This window comes from Canis lupus, chromosome 20 (assembly GCF_011100685.1).
Source record: "Canis lupus familiaris isolate Mischka breed German Shepherd chromosome 20, alternate assembly UU_Cfam_GSD_1.0, whole genome shotgun sequence".
Taxonomy (NCBI): domain Eukaryota; kingdom Metazoa; phylum Chordata; class Mammalia; order Carnivora; family Canidae; genus Canis; species Canis lupus.
In genome coordinates, this window is record NC_049241.1 from 15965431 (window position 1) to 15986855 (window position 21425).

Below are 21425 nucleotides of genomic sequence, written 5' to 3' on the forward strand. Positions count from 1 at the left end.
AAAATCTCTGCAACAATTTATAAAGAGAAAGAAAGTAGGAAGTGCTTTCCCACCTTAAGAAATGCAAAGGAAGTGAAATCACTACAGAAGAAGTATCAAATATATGTTACCATGCATTGAGCTCTCTCTGTATGGCAGCCTCTAGGATGCTTTGGGGTACATAGTATCCTTTAGTTCTCAGAGAAAACTCCAGAGTAAAGTATCATTATCTCTATTTTTCAGATGAAAAAAATGGGTTCTGAGTTATTGGGGAATTAGACTTAGCCCAGATAGTACACGGCTAAGCTGGGACTCAGCCAAACTTCTCTCACTCAGGAGTTCCTTTTTCTTTCCAACACTGTCTCACAATGGGCCAGAGTCATGGAACAGCCAAAAAACTGCAAATATATTAAAGGGGAAAATATGGGAAACTTATAGATCAGTAGGCAAGACATGTGACTTTGACAAGTATGGCAGGGGCACATAACACTGAGAGAATATACGAAGTTAGATGAGGGACTGTGAAACTGTAGAGGATCATGAAGTATAGTGCTACCAGGACTGGAGGAGGAGAGAAAGGGAGTCAGGGATAGACAGTAAAAGATTGTCTCAGCTTTTGTTCTGTGGAATAGAGGAGACCATGAAATTTTGGAAGGAGAATAGGGCATGATTCCATTTTAGGAAGAAAAATCTAAAGACCATTTGAGATTTGGATTAAAGATTTCAGAGTTTGGAGAGAAAAGGACTACTTAGATGGTTAGAGATGAAGATTACAAATTAGCGCAGCATTCATGGGGTGAAGAGATTCAGAGAATCCATGTTCATAATGTCTCAGTCGAATGGATGCACAAAGAACCTTTTTAAGCATTTGTTTTCTTATACCTAGGAATTAAAATACAGAATTCCTTGATTTTTTGTAATAATTAAGTGAGATAATGTATGTGGAAAATTAGCACAGGGCTTGGGATAGAGAAATGCTCAGTATTTTGTAATTATGGTCAATAAAATAAGGCCTGCTTCCTCAAACATTTCCATGTCCTAATGCCCAGAACTTGTGGGATTAGTATTCTTAAGCACCCCTCTCTTTTCTTAATTAAATCAAAGAAATAAAACCCCTTGTAACTCCTAATATTTTTATATGGAAAAGGGGACTGTGTAGATGCAATTAAATTAAGGATCTTTAGATGGGCAAACAAGATGGAGGCAGGAGAGCCAGAGTCAGAGGAGACACGATGAGAGAAGCAGAGGATCAGAGTCACAGGCAGATCTGAAGAAACTAAGCTGCTGGCCTTGAAAACAGAGATAAGGGTCACAGCTAAGATATATAGGTGATCCTTAGAAGCCAGAAACCACAAAGAAACAAATGTTTTTGTAGACACTCAAAAAGGAGCAGAGCCTATGCCAACACTTTGATTTCCAACCATTGAAACTCATTTCTGACTTCTGGCATCTAGAGTTAGGATAATAAATTCATATTGCCTTAAAGCCCTAAGTTGTGGAAATCTAAGCTGCAACAATAGGAATCCACAACAGTTTGTATCCCATTTTCAAAATGTCAATAATTTAGAATATTACAGAATGAAATTAGAGGTTTAATTTGTATTCAAATATGATGAGATGAGAAACTTGTAGAACTTCTTATTCTCAAGTCCTTATTGGCTATTTTGATCACAACACTCATATAGGCTGATGAAAGCCAAATTCAAGAAATACTGAAACAATATTGCCATTAAAAAATTAGGAATTACAAGGTTTTTATTTGCTTGATTTAATCAAGAGAGAAGATGAATGCTTAAAAACACTAAACTTCATTTTAAATTTTATGAATCTCATCTCACTTTTCTCTCAGCAGATATATTCTAGCATTACATCTTGGGGAGATTGCTTCTTGTTAATCAAACTGTTTTCAAAGGATATGTTCCACATTCTTTGATGAAGATGATCGTGTGTTAACACTCAAAAAAAAAAAAACCCACCAATAATCTTCTTGGCATTTATTTCAAATTTCAGTTATGCCCACTTAAAGTATCAAGTACTTAAAGTAGGTCAACTGAACAAACTTGAGATCACCATGTCAAAAATGAGGTAAGCATAAACTAATACATGATTGATTCAAGTTGTATGGACGATCAAACTAGCAAATTCAGGTTGCAGAAAAAAATCATTTTTTAAAAGTTTTTAAAGATACATACAATCTTTTTCAAGTAGTTTAATATTCAGGTCTCTGTCTATCTTAAGCTGGTCAATAGGAATACATATAATTTGACCTGACTTAAGCATTGCCTCAATAACCACACCATCATGTCTGTCCATTAATTACAATACAAATCTGTGAGGTTTTTAAAAATACTATCTTTTTTTCCATATTTTTAATTTAAATCCAGTTAGCCAACATATAGTACATACTTGTTTCAGATTTAGTGTTAAGTAATTTATTAGTTGTGTATAACACCCAGTGTTCACCACACTACGCGCCCTCCTTGCTCATTACCAAATTACCCCATCCTGAGATACCACCTTACACAAGGCAGAATGGCTAAAATAAACAAGACAGGCATCAGCAAATGTCTGCAAGGATATGGAGAAAGGGGAACCCTCCTACATTGTTGCTGGGAATTCAAGCTGGTATAGCCACTCTGGAAATGGTATGGAGTTTTCTCAAAAAGTTAAAAAATAGATATATCCTATGATCCAGCAACTGTACCACCAGGTATTTACCCCAAAGATACAAATGTAGTGATCCAAAGGGGCACCTGCACCCCAATGTTCACAGCAGTAATGTCCACAATAGCCAAACTGTGGGAAGAGCCAGGATGTCCATCAATAGGTGAATGGATAGAGAAGATGTACATATATACAAGTTAATACTATCTTGACACATTTCTAATCACCCTTGATTTTGCCTGAAATAGAAACTGAATTACACACAAGAGTTTCTGTGCATTTGTCATTCCTCAATCAGCCAGAAAGAAATGGCAGGACACCCTTAAAATCACTGAATGACTAGAAATTTCCATCCAGATTTTTAGATTAGCTGGAAGAGGCTAGACTCCAGAAGGACTCCAGAAGCAAATAATTCATATGGCAATGGTTTCATTGATTTGATCAGCATAGGATAAAACAGGAAAAGGAACAGAACTACATCTCTAGCCAGTTCTTGAGAATCGGTCATGACCCAATTTCTTTCAAACTGGGGGGATTGGAAGAGAGCTGGATTAAGAATTGTTGGTTGCACATACTCTGCTCCTGAAATGGACTGATCCCAGAGGCTTTTTGTTCATTTGTTTGTTTCTTTCTTAGCAGTTTCATAGCACTTTATATTTTCCAAGGTGCTCCTATAATCAGCACCTCATTTGTGCCTCACCAATGATTGGGAAAGGAGTCAGGGCAGATAGAATTTTCACTTGGCAGAGAAGAAAATTAAAGAAGAAAAATGGAATGTCTTGTCCTGTTTCAGGTCATGAGTCAGTGATTCATTTAGAATTAGAACACAGGGCTATAGTTGGTGATGTGGACACAAATGGGTTATGTATTCTATAATCAAAAGTTTAATAACTGAGATGATTTAGAAGTTCTTTTTTGGATGGGACAAATATATATAGAAAAAACTTTGTATCACTTGATTTTCAAACTATGTTCAACCACCTATTCTTTTTCAATACACGAGAGAAAAGAAAACTGCATTTAAAAGCAAGCTATACTTTTCCTGTGTATCTATTTCTTAGTCTTCCTCAAAATTCAACAACTATATTTGAACTATATAATGTTTGAATTGTTTCTCAAAATTTAGCAACTATATTTGAATCCTTTTTTTCATAAGGTTTCAGAGACCAAAGAATATATTTTTAAAAACCTGTGAACACAAATAATTTATGTTCATCTACAACATGTAAGTAATATACAAATATTATACAATCATAAAAAGTACATAAAGCAGTCATTACTACATCATATTTGATCACTGTGTTTCATATTACAGAATATTTGGTTGATACTACTCTCACTCATAGGACAAATACAGCAAAAATCCAAGATTCATTCTTTTTTTTTTTTTTTTTTTTTAAATTTTTATTTATTTATGATAGTCACAGAGAGAGAAAGAGAGAGAGGCAGAGACATAGGCAGAGGGAGAAGCAGGCTCCATGCACCGGGAGCCTGATGTGGGATTCGATCCCGGGTCTCCAGGATCGCGCCCTGGGCCAAAGGCAGGCGCCAAACCGCTGCGCCACCCAGGGATCCCTGCGCCACCCAGGGATCCCCAAGATTCATTCTTTATTCAGTAGGCTTTGCCTATGTGAAAGACAGCTGGCTGACAATTAAGGGAGTTAAAAAGAAACATAAGAGTTAATTCTTAAATTTGAGGGACTTCCAAGTACACTGCAGTGATAAGCTATTCTAGAAATAAAGATCTAGACATCTGGCAGTGCTAGGATCACCTCAGAGTACAGTCTAAAGGATGAACAAGATACTTTCTTTATGTCTTTCATTCTTGAAGAGAGCCCTGTGAGGAAATAGGTACTATTTTTCTCTCATTTTCCTGGAGAGGATATTGAGACCCTGAAAGTTTAAATAGCCACCCAACAATCCAAGGCTAGAGGTCAGGTTTTAAAGTCAGGTTGGGTGAGGACAACAGAGCCTATGCTTTTAAACATTACACTCTTCTGTCTTTCATCTATATACTCAGGATATTTTCTCTTTTTTGGAATTTCAAAAAGATCAAAATGGTTTCTTTGAATTTTTACCAGAAAGTTTCAACAATTGTCCATATTTAAAGGACAAACTAACCAAACAAAGCAATTGGTGAGATGATAAGGTGGGAGAAATAAAATGGAGATTGAGCAAATATGTTTCTATTTATAGGTGAATCTTGGTCCTTGCTGTGGGATGTATACTTACGAGACTTTTTGGTGGTGACATTGACTGGGGGGCTTGAGGGCCCAGCTCCAGCACTGTTGTAAGCTCTCACGGAAGCAAAGTAGATGGTATTGGCTTTCAGTCCTGTTATGTTTTTGGTTGTGACATTGCCACTGACTCTAATTTTCCCAATCATTGATTCTTTAGAGTCATCTGTCCAGTATAATACCTGATCATTGAAAACAAAGAACATATAATTCATTATTTTCCAGCAACTATCAGTCATGGTAGGGTATGCGAAGAAAACAAGAACAGAAATAGAAGAATATTTTTAAATTATAATGGTTATACAACAACAACAACAACAAAATAATCAAAGTCTTATATTTATAGGGAGGAAATTTTAAAAGACAAATTTACAATGGAAATTAGAGAACCTAAGAGATTTTTTTAGAATACCAAAATAAAGTGGGGCACTTGGTAGACCAGTTGGTTGAGCATTGGACACTTAATTTCAGCTTGAATTGTGATCTCAGGGTCATGAGATCAAGCCCCATGTTGGGCTCTGCACTCAGTGTGGCATCTGCTTGGGATTCTCTCTGTCCCTCTCCCTCTGCCTCTCCCACCCTCAAACAAAATAAATAAATAAAATCTTTAAAGAAAAAAAAAGAATATCAAAGTAAAGTATTTCATGAGCTATCCAAAGGTTATCAGCTTTACAAAGGATATATAATAGCTTGGACCAAAACAAGATTCATATTAGCAATCAAGGACTTTGGTTATGATGTTTTGCTCTTAACATTTCTTCCAGAGTTTTTTGAATGACAGGTTAATTAATAATTCAACTTAAATCAAGCTCTTCCTACATATTAGTACTGATTTAGGCACATAGAAAAAGACAAAAGAGAATGAATTTGGTGCCTGCCTAGGATTCCCTTATAATCTAGTTAAGCAGTAGGAATATCTAGGAGAACAAAAAACAGAGGATGCATTCCAAAGAAATGATATGGGGAGAGGGGGAAGCTCTGGGAATTTGAAGAAAGACAACATTAGGGAGTGATTAGAGAAGGATTCCAAGAGAAGAGGAGACTAGAGATGAGATCTCAGAAATAAGTAGGATTCAGATATTAGGCAAGGCATTTCAGGATTAGAGTAGCAAGAGAGATCTAGCATATGAATAGGACTTTCTGCTTGTTCCAGAAGTTGCATTAAAAACAACTCAAAATGGATGAAAGATCTAAATGTGAGACAAGACTCCATCAAAATCCTAGAGGAGAACACAGGCAACACCTTTTTGAACTCAGCCACAGTAACTTCTTACAAGATACATCCACAAAGGCAAAGGAAACAAAAGCAAAAATGAACTATTGGGACTTCATCAAGATAAGAAGCTTTTGCACAGCAAAGGATACAGTCAACAAAACTAAAAGACAACCTACAGAATGGGAGAAGATATTTGCAAATGATGTATCAGATAAAGGGCTAGTTTCCAAGATCTATAAAGAACTTCTTAAACTCAACACCAAAGAAACAAACAATCCAATCATGAAATGGGCAAAAGAGATGAACAGAAATCTCACAGAGGAAGACATAGACATGGCCAACATGCACATGAGAAAATGCTCCGCATCACTTGCCATCAGGGAAATACAAATCAAAACCACAATGAGATACCACCTCATCCCAGTGAAAATGGGGAAAATTAACAAGGCAGGAAACCAAAATGTTGGAGAGGATGTGGAGAAAAGGGAACCCTCTTACACTGTTGGTGGGAATGTGAACTGGTGCAGCCACTCTGGAAAACTGTGTGGAGGTTCCTCAAAGAGTTAAAAATAGACCTGCCCTACGACCCAGAAATTGCACTGTTGGGGATTTACCCCAAAGATACAGATGTAATGAAACGCCAGGACACCTGCACCCCGGTGTTTATAGCAGCAATGTCCCCAATAGCCAAACTGTGGAAGGAGGCTCGGTGTCCATCGAAAGATGAATGGATAAAGAAGATGTGGTTTATGTATACAATGGAATATTACTCAGCCATTAGAAATGACAAATACCCACCAGTTGCTTCAACGTGGATGGAACTGGAGGGTATTATGCTGAGTGAAGTAAGTCAATCGGAGAAGGACAAACATATGTTCTCATTCATTTGGGGAATATAAATAATAGTGAAAGGGAATATAAGGGAAGGGAGAAGTGTGTGGGAAATGTCAGAAAGGGAGACAGAACATAAAGACTCCTAACTCTGGGAAATGAACTAGGGGTGGTGGAAGGGGAGGGGGGGGTGGGGGTGAATGGGTGACGGGCACTGAGGGGGGCACTTGATGGGATGAGCACTGGGTGTTATTCTGTATGTTGGGAAATTGAACACCAATAAAAAATAAATTAATTATAAAAAATAAAAAAATAAAAACAGTACAAGGCAAAATTAAAAAGTTTATAAATGTACCTTTATTCTAATTCCAAAACAAAAGAAATGTATTATCCATTTGGGGAATCACTGAATTTACAAGTTAAAGAATAATAAGTATGAGTAAGTCTCATCACTTGACTTTGTGAGAATTAAGGCATGGAAGTGATTTGCTTCATTCTACATAGACTATAAAGGACTGATTAAGGAGAATCTAGGCTTTTTTCTTATCAATTGCCTTTTCCAAGATGACTACATCATTCAAGTCATGTTCTAAATCAAAGACAGCTTTCCCAGTAAAATTCCTCCATGGTTTAAGATCATTGAGGATTAGAAATTTATTATTGCCTAAGAAACAAATATGATGGTGATTTGAAAAATAAATAAGATAATCACTCAGTAACCTTAAAAATGGCTACCATTTGCTAGTTTACTTGCTTAAGATCACCTAGAAAGATCCCCTTTGCTCACTTCCCTCAATAGCTGTAGACCTACAATGTTATATGCTAAGAACTAGGTTAGTAGTATAGAGCTGCTGAACAAGAATTGTTGTGTGGTTAGCTGGCACATTCACAAGGGAGAGTGAAATTAATTTGGATTACCTCATAGCCCAGCACTCTTCCAGTGTTTCTATTCCAGGCAATAGCATTCCACGAAACCTCCATTTCTGAAGCAGAAAAACTCTGGACAGAAGTTCCCCCTGGGGCCAGTTGAGGTTCTGTCATTCAACAGAAGACACAATTAACTTTAGCAGAGTGCTTCATGGAAAATAAATGCAAAATATGCATACATGCCCAAGTACAACCATCTCAGGTCTGACCACAACTTACCATCTTCCCCAGAGTAGACAATGGACACGGTACTCAGAGATCCTTCTCCTTCATTATTATATACACCCACTTTGACTTCAAAGGGAGAGAGAGGGGTGATGCTTTCATTTCTGTAAACAAACCTTGATGATTCTACAGATGGTACTCTTTTCTTGGTCCAGGATGTTGAGCCAACTGGCCGCAACATGATGATGTATCCAAATTCCTCTCCATTTTGTAGTTCTTCTGGAATTGACTTGGGCAGAAGTGATCAATCACTGAGTATTTACAAAAATATTTTATAGAGCTATTATAATTTTTATTGATTATTTGACATTTCTTTTGTATAGACAAACATGGATATTAACCTTGCTTAATGAAACATTGAAAAAAATAATAATACTTTCATTTGGAATGCCAATTAGGAAAATGATCCCTATTAAAGATATTCAGATAAATAAATGAAAAATTTAAATGGAAATGTAAAACAGGTTTTACATGTTTGTATCTCTTTCCATGATTATTCATTAAGTTGCAATAATATAATGTAATAAAAATGGTTTAGAAGACTGCAAGATTTTATAAGTTAAAATGTAATTTGGGTATGAATTTTTAAACTCAGCACAAAATTAACTATTAACTGTTTCAAGGCTACCTATGTTTTCTTTCCATAAAATTTTCAACAAATTCTTATGAGATAACAGATAATTTATTATGTAATAATACTTGCTTTAAGACATATAGAGTATTACTCAAACACAAAAGCATAAAAGACCTCCCAGTATTTTTAAACATATATCTTCATTAGTAGTAACATCAGCATGAACTTTTCCTGACATTTTTATTTATTTTTATCTGTTTTAAAGATTTTATTCATTTATTCATGAGAGACAGAGAGGTTCCTGACGTTAAAAAAACAAAAACAAAAACAAACAAACAAACAAAAAAAACCCAGGGGATTCCTGGGTGGCTCAGCAGTTTAGCTCCTGCCTTCATCCCAGGGCATGATCCTGGAGACCCAGGATCAAGTCCCACATCAGGCTCCCTGCATGGAGCTTGCTTCTCCCTCTGCCTGTGTCTCTGCTTCCCTCTCTGTATCTCATGAATAAATAAATAAATAAATCTTTAAAACAAAACAAACCTGTTTATTCCCACAGAGACCAAATTCTATAAAATTCATTTAAAACCTAAACTTATTATTATTATTAAAATTACAAAATAGATATAAGGTCCCCAGAGCTCTACAGATATTACGTATTATAAATAGTCACATAAAGAAAACACATGAAAATTTATTCCTAATAGGACATTAATGCTTGAGTCCCACATGCCTATAACTCCTTTTCTGAGGTTTTCCTTACCCATACATATCCATTCATGTATCAAATTATCCTGAGACTTGAACCACATCTGATTACGCAGTAATGGGCACAAGAATCAATGGCCCCATCTTCATCACTAACTATGAGGTGTCTTGGTGCCAAACCTTCATGTTCTATAGTGACAGCCAGACCCCAGCAGTTTCTCTCCTCTACAGAGTTTGAATATGAATCATAGGTGGGGACAGTTCTGGTTACACTTAGAGTAAGCAATAAGTAGAAAACATACAATGAATATAGTAGGGACAATGAAGTGGTAGAAGCTAAGAGAAAATGGAAGCTATACCTCAGACAGAGAAGAAACAATGGAGTTGTAGAAGTTGTAAGTTGTAAGTAGAGGAAACAGGTAGAAAAAGGTGTAAGCATGAGGGGCTATTGGAGCAGGAGCTGGATTCCCAGAGTGGCTGGCAGCAGGCTAGGACTACCATGCTCTGAACAGTGATGAACGATGTTCCAGTTCTTCATTTGACCTGCCTGCTTGGTTATTGAGACTTCTTTTCATCCTCATTACCTCCCACATAGCTTTAAAATAAATCCCCATTAACTGAGATGACCTGAGCTGGCTCTGTTTCTTGGCGTGTGGAACAGTCTAACAAATACAGAAAGTGAAAAGAGGAAGGAAAATATAGGTCCAAAACTCTAGGGAAAGAAAATGTGTCCTTATTTTAGCACTTCACAGGGAGATTAGAATTAAAACAGTTCATTTTTAGTGGAGTGGAAGAGATTTGTGAGAACTTACCTCTCTGCTAGAGTATTTGGTTTTTGATATTTCTCTAATCTTAGATTTAATCAAAATATTTAGCTCATCTGAGAAAGTGAGCTGGTTTATGTTAGTCAAGTACAATCAGTTTCTCATGATGTTTCCTCAAGAAAGATCTGAGTCTAACATGTGCAATTTAGAAAGGGGGGAGTGAAAATACTTATTTAGGGTCTTCATTTTATTCTTCCCAAATGGGCAGAGGGGAAAATTATGGAAAAAATATATATAGCTGTTTAAGATAGTCAGGATGAAAGTTTCCTTCTTTAAGCAAAGGAGGTGTTCAGTAGAATAAAGAAATTCAGAAATTCTTCTGGTAGTAAAATCTATTAAAGTTGTAAAGACTAAGAACAGAATCTTTAGTCTAGACCAAGGGTAGCAAACTATGGCCTAAGATCCAAATCTTGTCTGCAGCCTGGTTTTGGATATAACAAACATAGCCACAACTCTTCATTTATCTACAATATGTAGATGCGTTTGATGACGATGGCAGGGTTGGGAAGTTGTGTGAGAGAGAGATATATGTATATCAACTCCCAGTATAGCTGTTTATCTCTTATTCTATAGTACTTTATCGTATATTCCTAACCTTGTAGTCACATTTTATAATGCATATTTACCACAAGCATTTCAAACCTGAGAGCACCTGGGAGGATAAATTATGATAGGATGTAAATAAAGATACCCTTAAAAAGGAATTGGCATTAACTACATTCCAAAAGTTAGATATCTTGTCTAGGTTGCTGGAAATAAAACAAACCAAACCAAATAAATAAATACAAAATTACTGTGGTATGGGAGAAAACATAAGGAGGATGTTTATTTCAGGCAGATTATACCAAGGTGTATTTACCTGAGCAGCAATCTGGGATGACCAGTAAAGCTATCACTTATAAACCATAATGGTGGATTCTCACTGAATTTAGAATGGTCATTAGTTGTGCATTAGTTTTGAAAGCCCATCATGTACTATTTCATCTATAATAGTGGTGACTTTGGCCTAGAATGGTCTCTCCACTCTCAATTTCTTTTTCAAAACATAGGTCAGCCAAGTTAGAGTGGTACCTTACCTGACCTTCTTCCATGCTGGATTAAGACTGTCCTGTCGAACTCTGAACATTCAGACCTTTTTAAATCTTATTTTTGCACCCTGACTCCTTGGAACAGGGTTGCTTTTCTTCATTGAATTTAAGGAGTTGCTAGATGCCTTCTAGTGACTTGAACTAATGTATGTGTTGTCTTCTAAATATACATAACCTATTCCTTAAAGAAGTTTGGACATCAGAAGCATTTGGCTCAGTAATTGCACATACATGATACCAAATGTGAATGATAAATGGGAAACTGCATCCACTAATGTAGTTTTTGCAAGTATCTATATATCTGATACCCCAAGAAAAAACACACAAAGGACTTTGACTTAACTTTTTTTAAAAAATAGAGGCCAACAAACTTTTTCTGTAGAAAGGCAGATAGTAACTATTTTAAGCAGTGGGAGGCATATGGTCTCTTGTAACAGCATGAAAGCAGCAACACATTACACCTGAGAGGATGGGTATGGTGGTAGGGGAAATTGTCTATGAAAACAGGGAGCAGGCCAAGTTTGGTTTGATGAAACGCACTTTAAAGAAAAGTATTTTCCATGATGGAAATACATGGAAATACACACACACACACACACACACACACACACACACACACACATACCACACACATATTTGAACTTATATCCTCTCCATTACGAATAGAAAACACGAAATTTCCCATTCCTCTCACATATTGAATGCACAAAAACAATTAGTTAACCTTGAGTAATTTCTGACCTTAGAGGAGGAAAACATAATGCATGAAGTCAGGCAAAATTTGTTTTACACTATGATGAAATGCTTATTTGGCCTTGAAAGTATACTGAAGTCTAACCTACTTACCATCACACTAAAGCAAATCTCTTGCAGGCTCTTGTAGGAGTCACTGTTTTTGTGGGAAATGTGTTTAGAGGACAGGAATAATTTGATTAACTTACTGCTTAAGGCAGATATACAGGGACTCTTGCCCACACTAACCATGACATCTCATGTAGGGATAAGTGGAGTTCTAATTTAGGACAAAGTAAAAGAGCATGGAGTGAGAGCCCTGTGTTCAAAAAATGCTCCACTGCCCACTACCCATATCACATTTCTCTCTTTCTTTTTTTTTAAGATTTATTTATTTATTTGAGAGAGAGAGAGTGTGCGCAGTGGGGAGGGGTAAAGGGAGAGTGAGAGAGAGAATCTCAGATCCCTGCTGAGCATGGAGCTCAAAGCTAGGCTCAATTCTATAATCCTTGAGATCATGACCTGAGCTGAAATCAAGAGGTGGACACTTAACTGACTGAGTCATCCAGGAGCCCCCTCATATCACATTTCTAAATCTCTATTTTCTTTTTTTTTTTTTAAGATTTTATTTATTCATTCACGAGAGACACACACACAGAGAAAGAGAGAGGCAGAGACACAGGCAGAGGGAGAAGCAGGTTCCATGCAGGGAGCCCAATGTGGGACTCGATCCTGGGTCTTCAGGATCAGGCCCTGGGCTGAAGGTGGCGCTAAACCACTGAGGCACCTGGGGCTGCCCTAAACCTCTGTTTTCTTATCTGAAAGTGGCATTCCCCACTTTTTAGTATTGCTGTGAGGACAGAATGACATGAAATGCCCACTGTAGCAGAGAAGCCCTGTAAGTGCTCTGCAAGTGTAGTCCCCTTTCCCTTCAGGCCTCTTAGAGTTTCTTACCCACCCATGCCACATTCCAGGCACTGTGCTGGGCTCACAATGTCTACGTGAAACTAGATGTCCCAAAGAAAGGACAACGTTTAGAGTAGCTAAAGTTTCTGGCTGGTTTCTGGCTCTGTCATTTACAACTTTGAAAAACAACATCTCTGTGCCCCAGTATTTTCCATGATGGAAATACATGGAAATACACACACACATACACACACACACATAAAAATCTGTTTTTATCACAGATAAAAAGTGTTTACTATTACTACCACTCTTTCTACCTTTAATGGAATTTTGTAAGGAATAAAATGGACCTTTTACTACTGCAAAATAATTTATAGATACAATAAATTACTCTTATTCAACAACAGTGTTTCTAAACTTCAGCACTATTGACATTTTGGGCTAGATAATTCCCTTCTGTGTGTGGGGGCCTGGGGAGGGTGGCTGTCCTGTGCACTGTAGGGTGTTTAGCAGCATTCTGACCTCTGCCCAAACACAACTCTCTTCCAACTTAGTTGTGACAATCAAACGTCCTCAGACACTGTAAAATGTTTACTGAGGGATAAAATCACCCTGTCTCCCAATGAGAACCCCCTGTACATGTCAGCTATGATGATTTTTAATTAAAACATCCATGGCCATCACACTCTTAGGTGTAATATTAAATGTCCAAGGAAGTGGATGTTTTGGGAGTATGAAAGTTATTATCAAAATGTCAAAAACATGTACACAGGGAATGAAATAGGGCAGGGTTCTTTTATCGGTTACTGCTGAGGCTCAAAGCTGACAACAAGGGTATGACATGATTTGCATTCCAAAGAGAGAACCCTTTATAGGCAAAATTTAGCCTATCCTCTATGACAAAGATATATCAAAGGAGCATTTGTTTCTTTAGAGAGAGAATAATAGGAAAATGTTTCTTCTAAGAGAGTTGTAGAAAAAGCTATGCACTTTTACCCCCCTACCAAGGGAAAGCAAAGGGGCCACTTCTTATCCTTTGCCTAACCAAGTAAAAAGGACTCACAAAGAACCACTCGGTATGTGCTCTCTAGAATTTGGGACACATAGGTTCTTTTAATTGACAAATGCCTCAGGAACTTCTAAAGGAGAGAGAAACCTGGACAATACCTGGTAGCAGAGTGAAGAGAGAGGCTGGACCTATCCATGAGTAGCTTTGAAAGGGACTCTATCCAAAAGACCATCTAGAAGAGAAAGACAACCTCCACCAGAAGGGACTGGACATGGACCACCAGACCCCAGGAACTGAGGAGACTTTTCAGCAGCCAGTTGGGCTTGCATCAAGGTATTGTAACTAGAAGTCTCCAGTGAGGGATCTCCTGGATGTCCTACCCCCAACCAAAGATACCAAACTATCCTATAAAATGACAGCATCTGATGGTTACTAGAGGGGTGGTAGATAGAGGGACGTGTGAAACAGGTGAAGGGGATTAAAGAGCACACTTATCATGATAAGCACTGGGCAATGGACAGAATTTATAAATCACTACATTGTACACCTGCAACTAATATAACACTTTATGTTAGCTATACTGAAATTAAAATTAAGAACTTAAATTAAAACTTAGAACTTAATTAGAACTTAATTAAAAAAAAATAACAGTGTCCGGCCATTTGCCACTTCTGGAGTACATCAAAGTCAAATTACAAATGTACCAGCAATCAGGACCTTTTCAGTACTCTTCTTCTCTTCTCAATCCAAACTCACTACAACCTTGGAGGAGCAAGAGGTAACATAGTGAGTAGGGAAGGAGAGATTCAACAGCAGAATGGAGACTAGGTAGAATTGACTCTCCATCCACTTTCATACTGTGGAATCCCTATGCTGAGGCAAGCCCAAGCTACTAGAAACAAGAAACATTAAGATGAAGGAAAGTCTAAAGTTTATGGAACAAACCAGGCTGAAATTTTCAATAAGTGTAAGAATGAGCCTATATTTAATTTGTAAGAATAATAACTATAAAAGCTATGCCACCTGCCCAAGTTTTTATCTGGATGCAGGGAAGTGTTTAAAGAACAGTGATAGAAAAAATAATCATTTCCACCTGCACTCTGCTGCGTCTAACTTGTGTGCAAGAGAGTAGTTCCAGAGGTAAAAAACACAAAAAATGTCTAGTCCATCAAGTAGCAATTGAAATGCTACTGACAGACCTTAAGTAGAGACCTTAAAATTGTTCTTATATTTAGGAGAGAACTATGTTGAGTTAGTTATACTCTCTCACTTTAGTAGAAATACATCTCTAATACCTTCTCTAGGTAGTTCATCATCAGGAGTCTGTCATACCATGTATTTTTATATATTCTCAGTAGTAATCAAATATATCTTTTTGTTTTTCAGTTTCTTCCTGGCCAGCTAAATCTTTTTCTTTCAAAATAACTGAGTTGGATAGAAAATTACCTCCCACGTAATGACGAGTTCCGACCGACTTCCACCACCTCCATTGATGTTTGTTGGTGCCACAACAGGGACTGGAAGCAACCAAGAGAAACGTGGGACAGCGATTATTAAAGTACATCTTCATCAGGAAGAATTTTGTTTTTAGATTTCACCTTTCAAAATCTCATGCTGCACATTGTGAGAGTCTTGCATTTTTAATGAACATAAATTATGTTTACACATATCCAAATTTCTAAGAGAGAGGACACAGTTGTGTTTGATCCATGAGCACCCTGGCTCCAAAATTAATTAAAAATCGAGTAACATCATGTATTTGACATTATTATGCATCATCTGCTAATTGGCAAAATGATGTTCCATTCAGATGGTAACAGTGACACCGCTGATTTAGTGCCTAATTATACAGTTGTGCTGTAAACAAGTTACTGAGGCAGTATATTAATTAATTCTTTTTTGTAATAAACAAACTAAAATGATTTTTTTTTAGTCAAGATGGCTTAACATTTAAAAATGCATTCTTAAAAATACGTAAGTACATAAATCCTTGTTATTGTAACTCTGTGTTTGAATCTCACATCTCCCAGTACAGAACAGGAAGGACTCTTCCTCTGACTTTTCACTTGCCAGTTAAGAGGATGGCCTCCTGTCAAGGATGTGATAGAGAGTATTTTCTCCGTTTAATTCTAGGACTCTAAGGCTCTGTGGGAGAACATTCTAGACACTGATCATTTGAATTAGAAAACAATTATGCCCATCATGTATACCCTTGTGAGGACTCATATAACGAATAATAAGTAGTTTGAGGTAAATTACAAAATTGATGACAGTTATATGTGTGGGTCTTGTAGTATGTAATCAGAATGGGGTTTGACTTCATATACGTGGAAGTGCTAAAATGTAATCCTTTTCATGAAATAATGGCAGATGCATCCTAAAACTGTGATAATGGATATATCTGCATGATATATTTTTAAAGGTTGAAGTACATGTAATTATCTATATTTGGCCATTTTTTATCAAGATCTAGAGGTGGGGGGGTGGAAGTACCTGGTTATTTTTGCTGACTGGAGGGCAGGAATTAAAATACATACTATTTCATTGCCCATTTCAAAATTTTCTTTCACTGTGAAGACCATTCAGACAAATCTAGACTACTTATTTTATTTACTGCCATTTGTTACAGATGTTTAACTTTATAAACAACACAGTGATATAATAGTCTAATTCTTCTTTTTAATAATAGCACCTATCAGACATTATCCATTTTCATATTCAAAGTTGCCCTTTGTCACTACTTTGAACTTCACAATATATTTAAAAGATTGCCTTGTACCTATACCCTATTTTCTAATTTCTATTTTTCAAATGAAACATACTAAACCTAAAACCGTATTGAGAAGCATCTTTAAGAAGCTACACACACAAAAAAAGGACACACTTCAGTATCATTTGGAAATTCAGGGTAATTATATTATGAACACCAAGTCATACCATGCTATTGAAACAAGACTGTCGGAGCTTATTAGAAGGTAGTGCACAAGCTTTATGTAAAACTTTATAGTTAGAGTCAACCCTGCCCAAAGCTACCATGATCTGAATCAGCTGTACAAAATGACATAAAACTCATGGTAAGAGTGAGACATAGGCCACCCTTGGAGATTTTCATCCAGCCAATCTATGGTAAGGACTGGAGACTTTTATATTTACACATTTCCTTATGCCAATTTCTTGCTCATCTAGGTTAAGACCCATAGTTATGGAAAAATGCTGGTGCACAGCCTGAAGGTCTGAGTTCAAATTCTGACTCTTTCTGAAATAGTCAGCTAAGATCCTGGTTTTCCTTTTCCTCTTCTGTAAAATGAAGGACTCTCCTCTCAACTCTAAACTTCTATGATCTAATTTAAGATCTTACTGTCAAAAATGTTTTTCTGTCCCAATCCTACAATAAAAATACTTATATTATCTTTAATATGAAAAAAGCCTTATTGACATCTGACAGTTGTACACACTTAATTGAAGTACTTTGTGCTTGTTAAACTAAGCCAGTGACAACAGAGTGATCCCTCATTTATATGACTGAATAAGAATGTGAACTTTGTCAGCTGCACACAGCAAGCAGATCAAATGTTACCCTGGATGTAAAATTTAGGAGTGGAACAAAGAGGATCCATTGAAAAAAACTTAAGAAGAGGTGATTTCTGAGCCAGGTTCCACTTGTATTTTGCTGTTCAGTGAACCAACTGATGCTCAATTAGTGCTTCTGTTAAATGAGCTTAGGATTTTCCTCATTTGCATGGGAAAGGATTTATACTATTGCTCAATGAAGCTGCAACTAGGTCAGAGTTGAGAAATAGATGGAAATGTGTGGCTGATTGCACCTACAGAGTCTCAATTAATTCTTGGCTACAACATTTAATGAAACAAGCAGTAACTCATTTGCATGTACAAATCTACAGATTCTCTGTTGGAGTTTGGCTAGAAAATAGATGAGATGAGAGGACAGATTCTGAAAAACTCTTATTTTTGACATGTCTGCTTAGTTATAATCATCTCTTATTGAACTTATATTTAGGAGAAAATACTCCTTGCTTTGTGTACATACAAATGTTAAAATGAAAGCTGATGGTTTCCTGCCTCTGATTTGGGGCCCCAAACAAGACCCATAAAAATACTTCTTACTTGTTTTCTTTAAGAACTACATGGTAAAAAGTCTTCCATGAATTTAGAATAATTTCTTACCTGATGCTTTGGTTCTTAACAATTCTGATGCTTTACTTGGTTCTCCAATCCCAATGCTATTTCCAGCAACGACGCGAAATTCATATTCCACCCAAGGACTCAAACCAATCACTGTTGCATTGTACGTCTTGCCATTGAGAATTTCTGGAACTAAAAAGGGAGTGGCACTTCAGGCATCAAAACTATCACTACTTAACAACAATCAATCAATCGAACAAAAATCTGTTTTAGAAAAAGCATCTGAAAACACTGGTGTCACTTACCAGTTGAAACAGCCTGCCAACCCACTGAAAATGGTGTCCGAGCTTGAACAGTAAATATTTGAATGGGACTATTATTATCTGAGCCTGGTCTCCAGCTTAGTTGAGAAGTAGTACTGGAAATGTGTTCCACTCTTACATCCTCAGGGGGACCTGGTGGACCTTGAAAAATATGTTCGATGATTCAATTATCTTTTAATAATTGAAAATTATTGAATTCATTGATTTGAGATGGGGCAGTTTATTCTTATCTGTTATACTTAGAAAATAAAGTATTGAACATAAAGGTACTTGTAGGAAATTATTTGAGATAAAGCCCTATTAACTCAGTTTACCTGGTAAGAGACTAATTTAGAAACCATTCTTTGAAAATTAGAAAATTCTGGGGCACCTTATGGCTCAATCAGTTAAGTGACCAACTCTTGGTTGGCTTAGGTCATGATCTCAGGGTTGTGGGACAGAGCACCATGTTGGGCTCTGTGCTGGGCAAAGAGCCTTCTTAAGATTCTCTCCTTCTCCCTCTGCCCAACTGCCCTTCCCTCTTAAAAAAAAAAAAAAAAAAGAAAGAAAGAAAGAAAAGTCCAAACATGGGATGTTTGATTATCATTTGTTAGGGACCTAATCTCAAAAAGTGAAAACAATTTTCACCTGTTCCTTTTCAAAAGGTAACTCAAGTAAATGAAACTTATATGGAGAACTATAGAAATATATGACTTTGATGCTGCTCTGATGAGAATGTTTATTACAAATAGAAGGCATGCCTAACTTTTAGGGACTGGCACTGCACACTGAGTCTGACCATTCCTTACAAATACACAAAATCTACTCAAATCAATATCCATATTCATACTACATATGCCCTGGAATCTTAAAGTTTAGAAAATAAAAGATCTGTGTTTTTATCTCACTTTTTTATCATGATATGGTTGGTTACGCAAAGATCTGCCATTTACTTATTAACATTTAGGGCTGTGAATAAATAATGTGCTCATTTATTTCCACCATTATGCGTACCTCTAACAATGATATCAGCTACAGCAGATAAACTTTCTAGAGTTGTTTTTACTGTGCATAGATATTTTCCTGAATGATTTAACTGAATATTCCTTATCATCAAATCCCCAACAGATTCCTCCTGCAGATAGGAAATGAGAGGGAGATAAAAACATAATCATACCCAGCAGGTCCCCCCCCCCCTTTTTTTTACAGCTGGATAAATGTTAAATATGAGACAACTCTGAAATTAGGAGATATACTAGTATCATTGTAGTTGCTCATATATGATCCCTTTTCTTATCCCCTTTATTATAATTGCATCTAGAACACAAGCATTTCTGTGAAATACATAACAAAATAAAACAAAAACAGATGCAGCTTCAGAAACAGTGATTATACATGCAAATAAATATGGAGAGAATAATTATCAAAGATGTTGATTTCTGTGAAACGCTTGATTTATATTATTAAGTACTTAAAAATTTCATCAACTTACCCCTCCAATCCTTTCAAAATGAGTGACTCCTTTTTTTAAGTCTATGACATCTCCATTGAAAGACCATATAAATACAACTTCAATGGAGGGGTCGTGGGATACCTGGCATGGTAGGACTATACTCTCTCCAACTGTAACATCCATTTTGGAAGGTGGAATGGTAATAACAGTCCTCTCTGTTAAGAAAAAATACTATTATTATAAAAAGCTTATAAGATGTGAGTATATGGTGACAAAATACATATTTTGAATGGTTTTGCAACTGCTTGAAATTATATCAATATAACTTGGGAGTTCTATATCCAGTATCAATAATCTGATCCACTTTTTTCAAATATTTCTGCGTTTATCAGTGTAGCTTATTACCTGTAATAAGGCATAGTTTTACTCATATTTTATAGAAAAAAAGTTGATAGAAAACTGTAGACTTCAAAAGACATCATTCCACACATGAAAAATGTGCCACACAGCTTTTATTGCCTTTTTTTTTTAATTCTGAAATTTTAGGTGCAACATTACAATTCATACACTGGTTGCAGCTCTAGTCTGCATTAATTTCATATGCTATGAGAAAAACTATGTCATTAAGATCATAACTACCAGAATTTATATAGAAAATTTTAAGCATAAGTGTATATTTACTAGTTATGAATGTAATATTTATTCTATTTCTAAAATAGCTGTGATAATAATTTTCTATTTTATCTAAAGGCACAACATGAAGAGGAAAGAGGTATGTCTTCCCTCTCTTACCTAGATTTTGCAAAGCTAGAATTCTACATCTGTCATAAAAAAATCCCCTCTATAAACATTAGTCACAGTGCCAACCATTGTTCTACAAACCCTAGTATTTCACTGACCAAAATTTCAAAGGTCATTTCCAAAAGTGTTCTAATGGATTTGAGAGTCCTGTATTTCTCCGGTTAAAAGAAATTCATTGTGATAGATCCTATCTGACCACATTTTTTATAACAAGATAAATAGTTTTGATTTTAGGGGGCCAAGAATTGATTGAAAGGGGAAAATCAGTAACGATAAAGAAGCCCTGGACATACATCTGGATTCAGATCTTACCAAAATAAAATATATTTTAAGGAATTTACATTTAAGAATTAGGGGTTTGGGCAAATGATACTGAAAGAGTACTTAGATAAAGAAGTTTCAGAACTGTGAAATGAGAACCTGGAAAATCTTTTTCTCTAAAGATCATTCATGAGATAAAATTTAACCCTGTAGGAGATGGACTGAACCTTTTACTTTCCTTCTGGCTTTACCATACTATTCAAGAATCCAAGCAGGTATTAAGATTGAATTTGTGTGTTTAAATGGGTTAATGTGCCAACGTATTTTATCAATAGAATGCTTAAGTATTATTCTAATGTTTAAAAAATTGCAGTTGTTTCCTTAGTAAATATTTGAGAATGGAAAGTTGAAACTAATAATCTTGGGTTTTAAGGTACATATTGATAAAAGAGCCATGGAAAAATAAAAGCACACCGTATATTTCTGCATATAATGCAGAAAATCTAACTCCTCCTACATCAGGTATATCTTTATGCTTGCATAATTTA

The 21425-nt window shown here is 36.2% G+C and overlaps 1 protein-coding gene across 2 annotated transcripts in view; it reads right to left on the minus strand.

Annotated features, from left to right (window-relative positions):
- The window catches only part of CNTN6 (contactin 6), a 270512-nt gene that overhangs the window by 7149 nt on the left and 241938 nt on the right, over positions 1-21425 (minus strand). For both annotated transcript variants that reach the window (XM_038565825.1, XM_038565826.1), the window contains exons 13-20: positions 19855-20030; positions 19377-19497; positions 18366-18524; positions 18103-18252; positions 15364-15434; positions 8074-8308; positions 7846-7961; positions 4876-5062 (exon numbers count right to left, since the gene is read on the minus strand). In XM_038565825.1, coding sequence (XP_038421753.1) covers positions 4876-5062; positions 7846-7961; positions 8074-8308; positions 15364-15434; positions 18103-18252; positions 18366-18524; positions 19377-19497; positions 19855-20030 — 1215 coding nt within the window. The remainder of the gene's footprint in view (positions 1-4875; positions 5063-7845; positions 7962-8073; positions 8309-15363; positions 15435-18102; positions 18253-18365; positions 18525-19376; positions 19498-19854; positions 20031-21425) is intronic.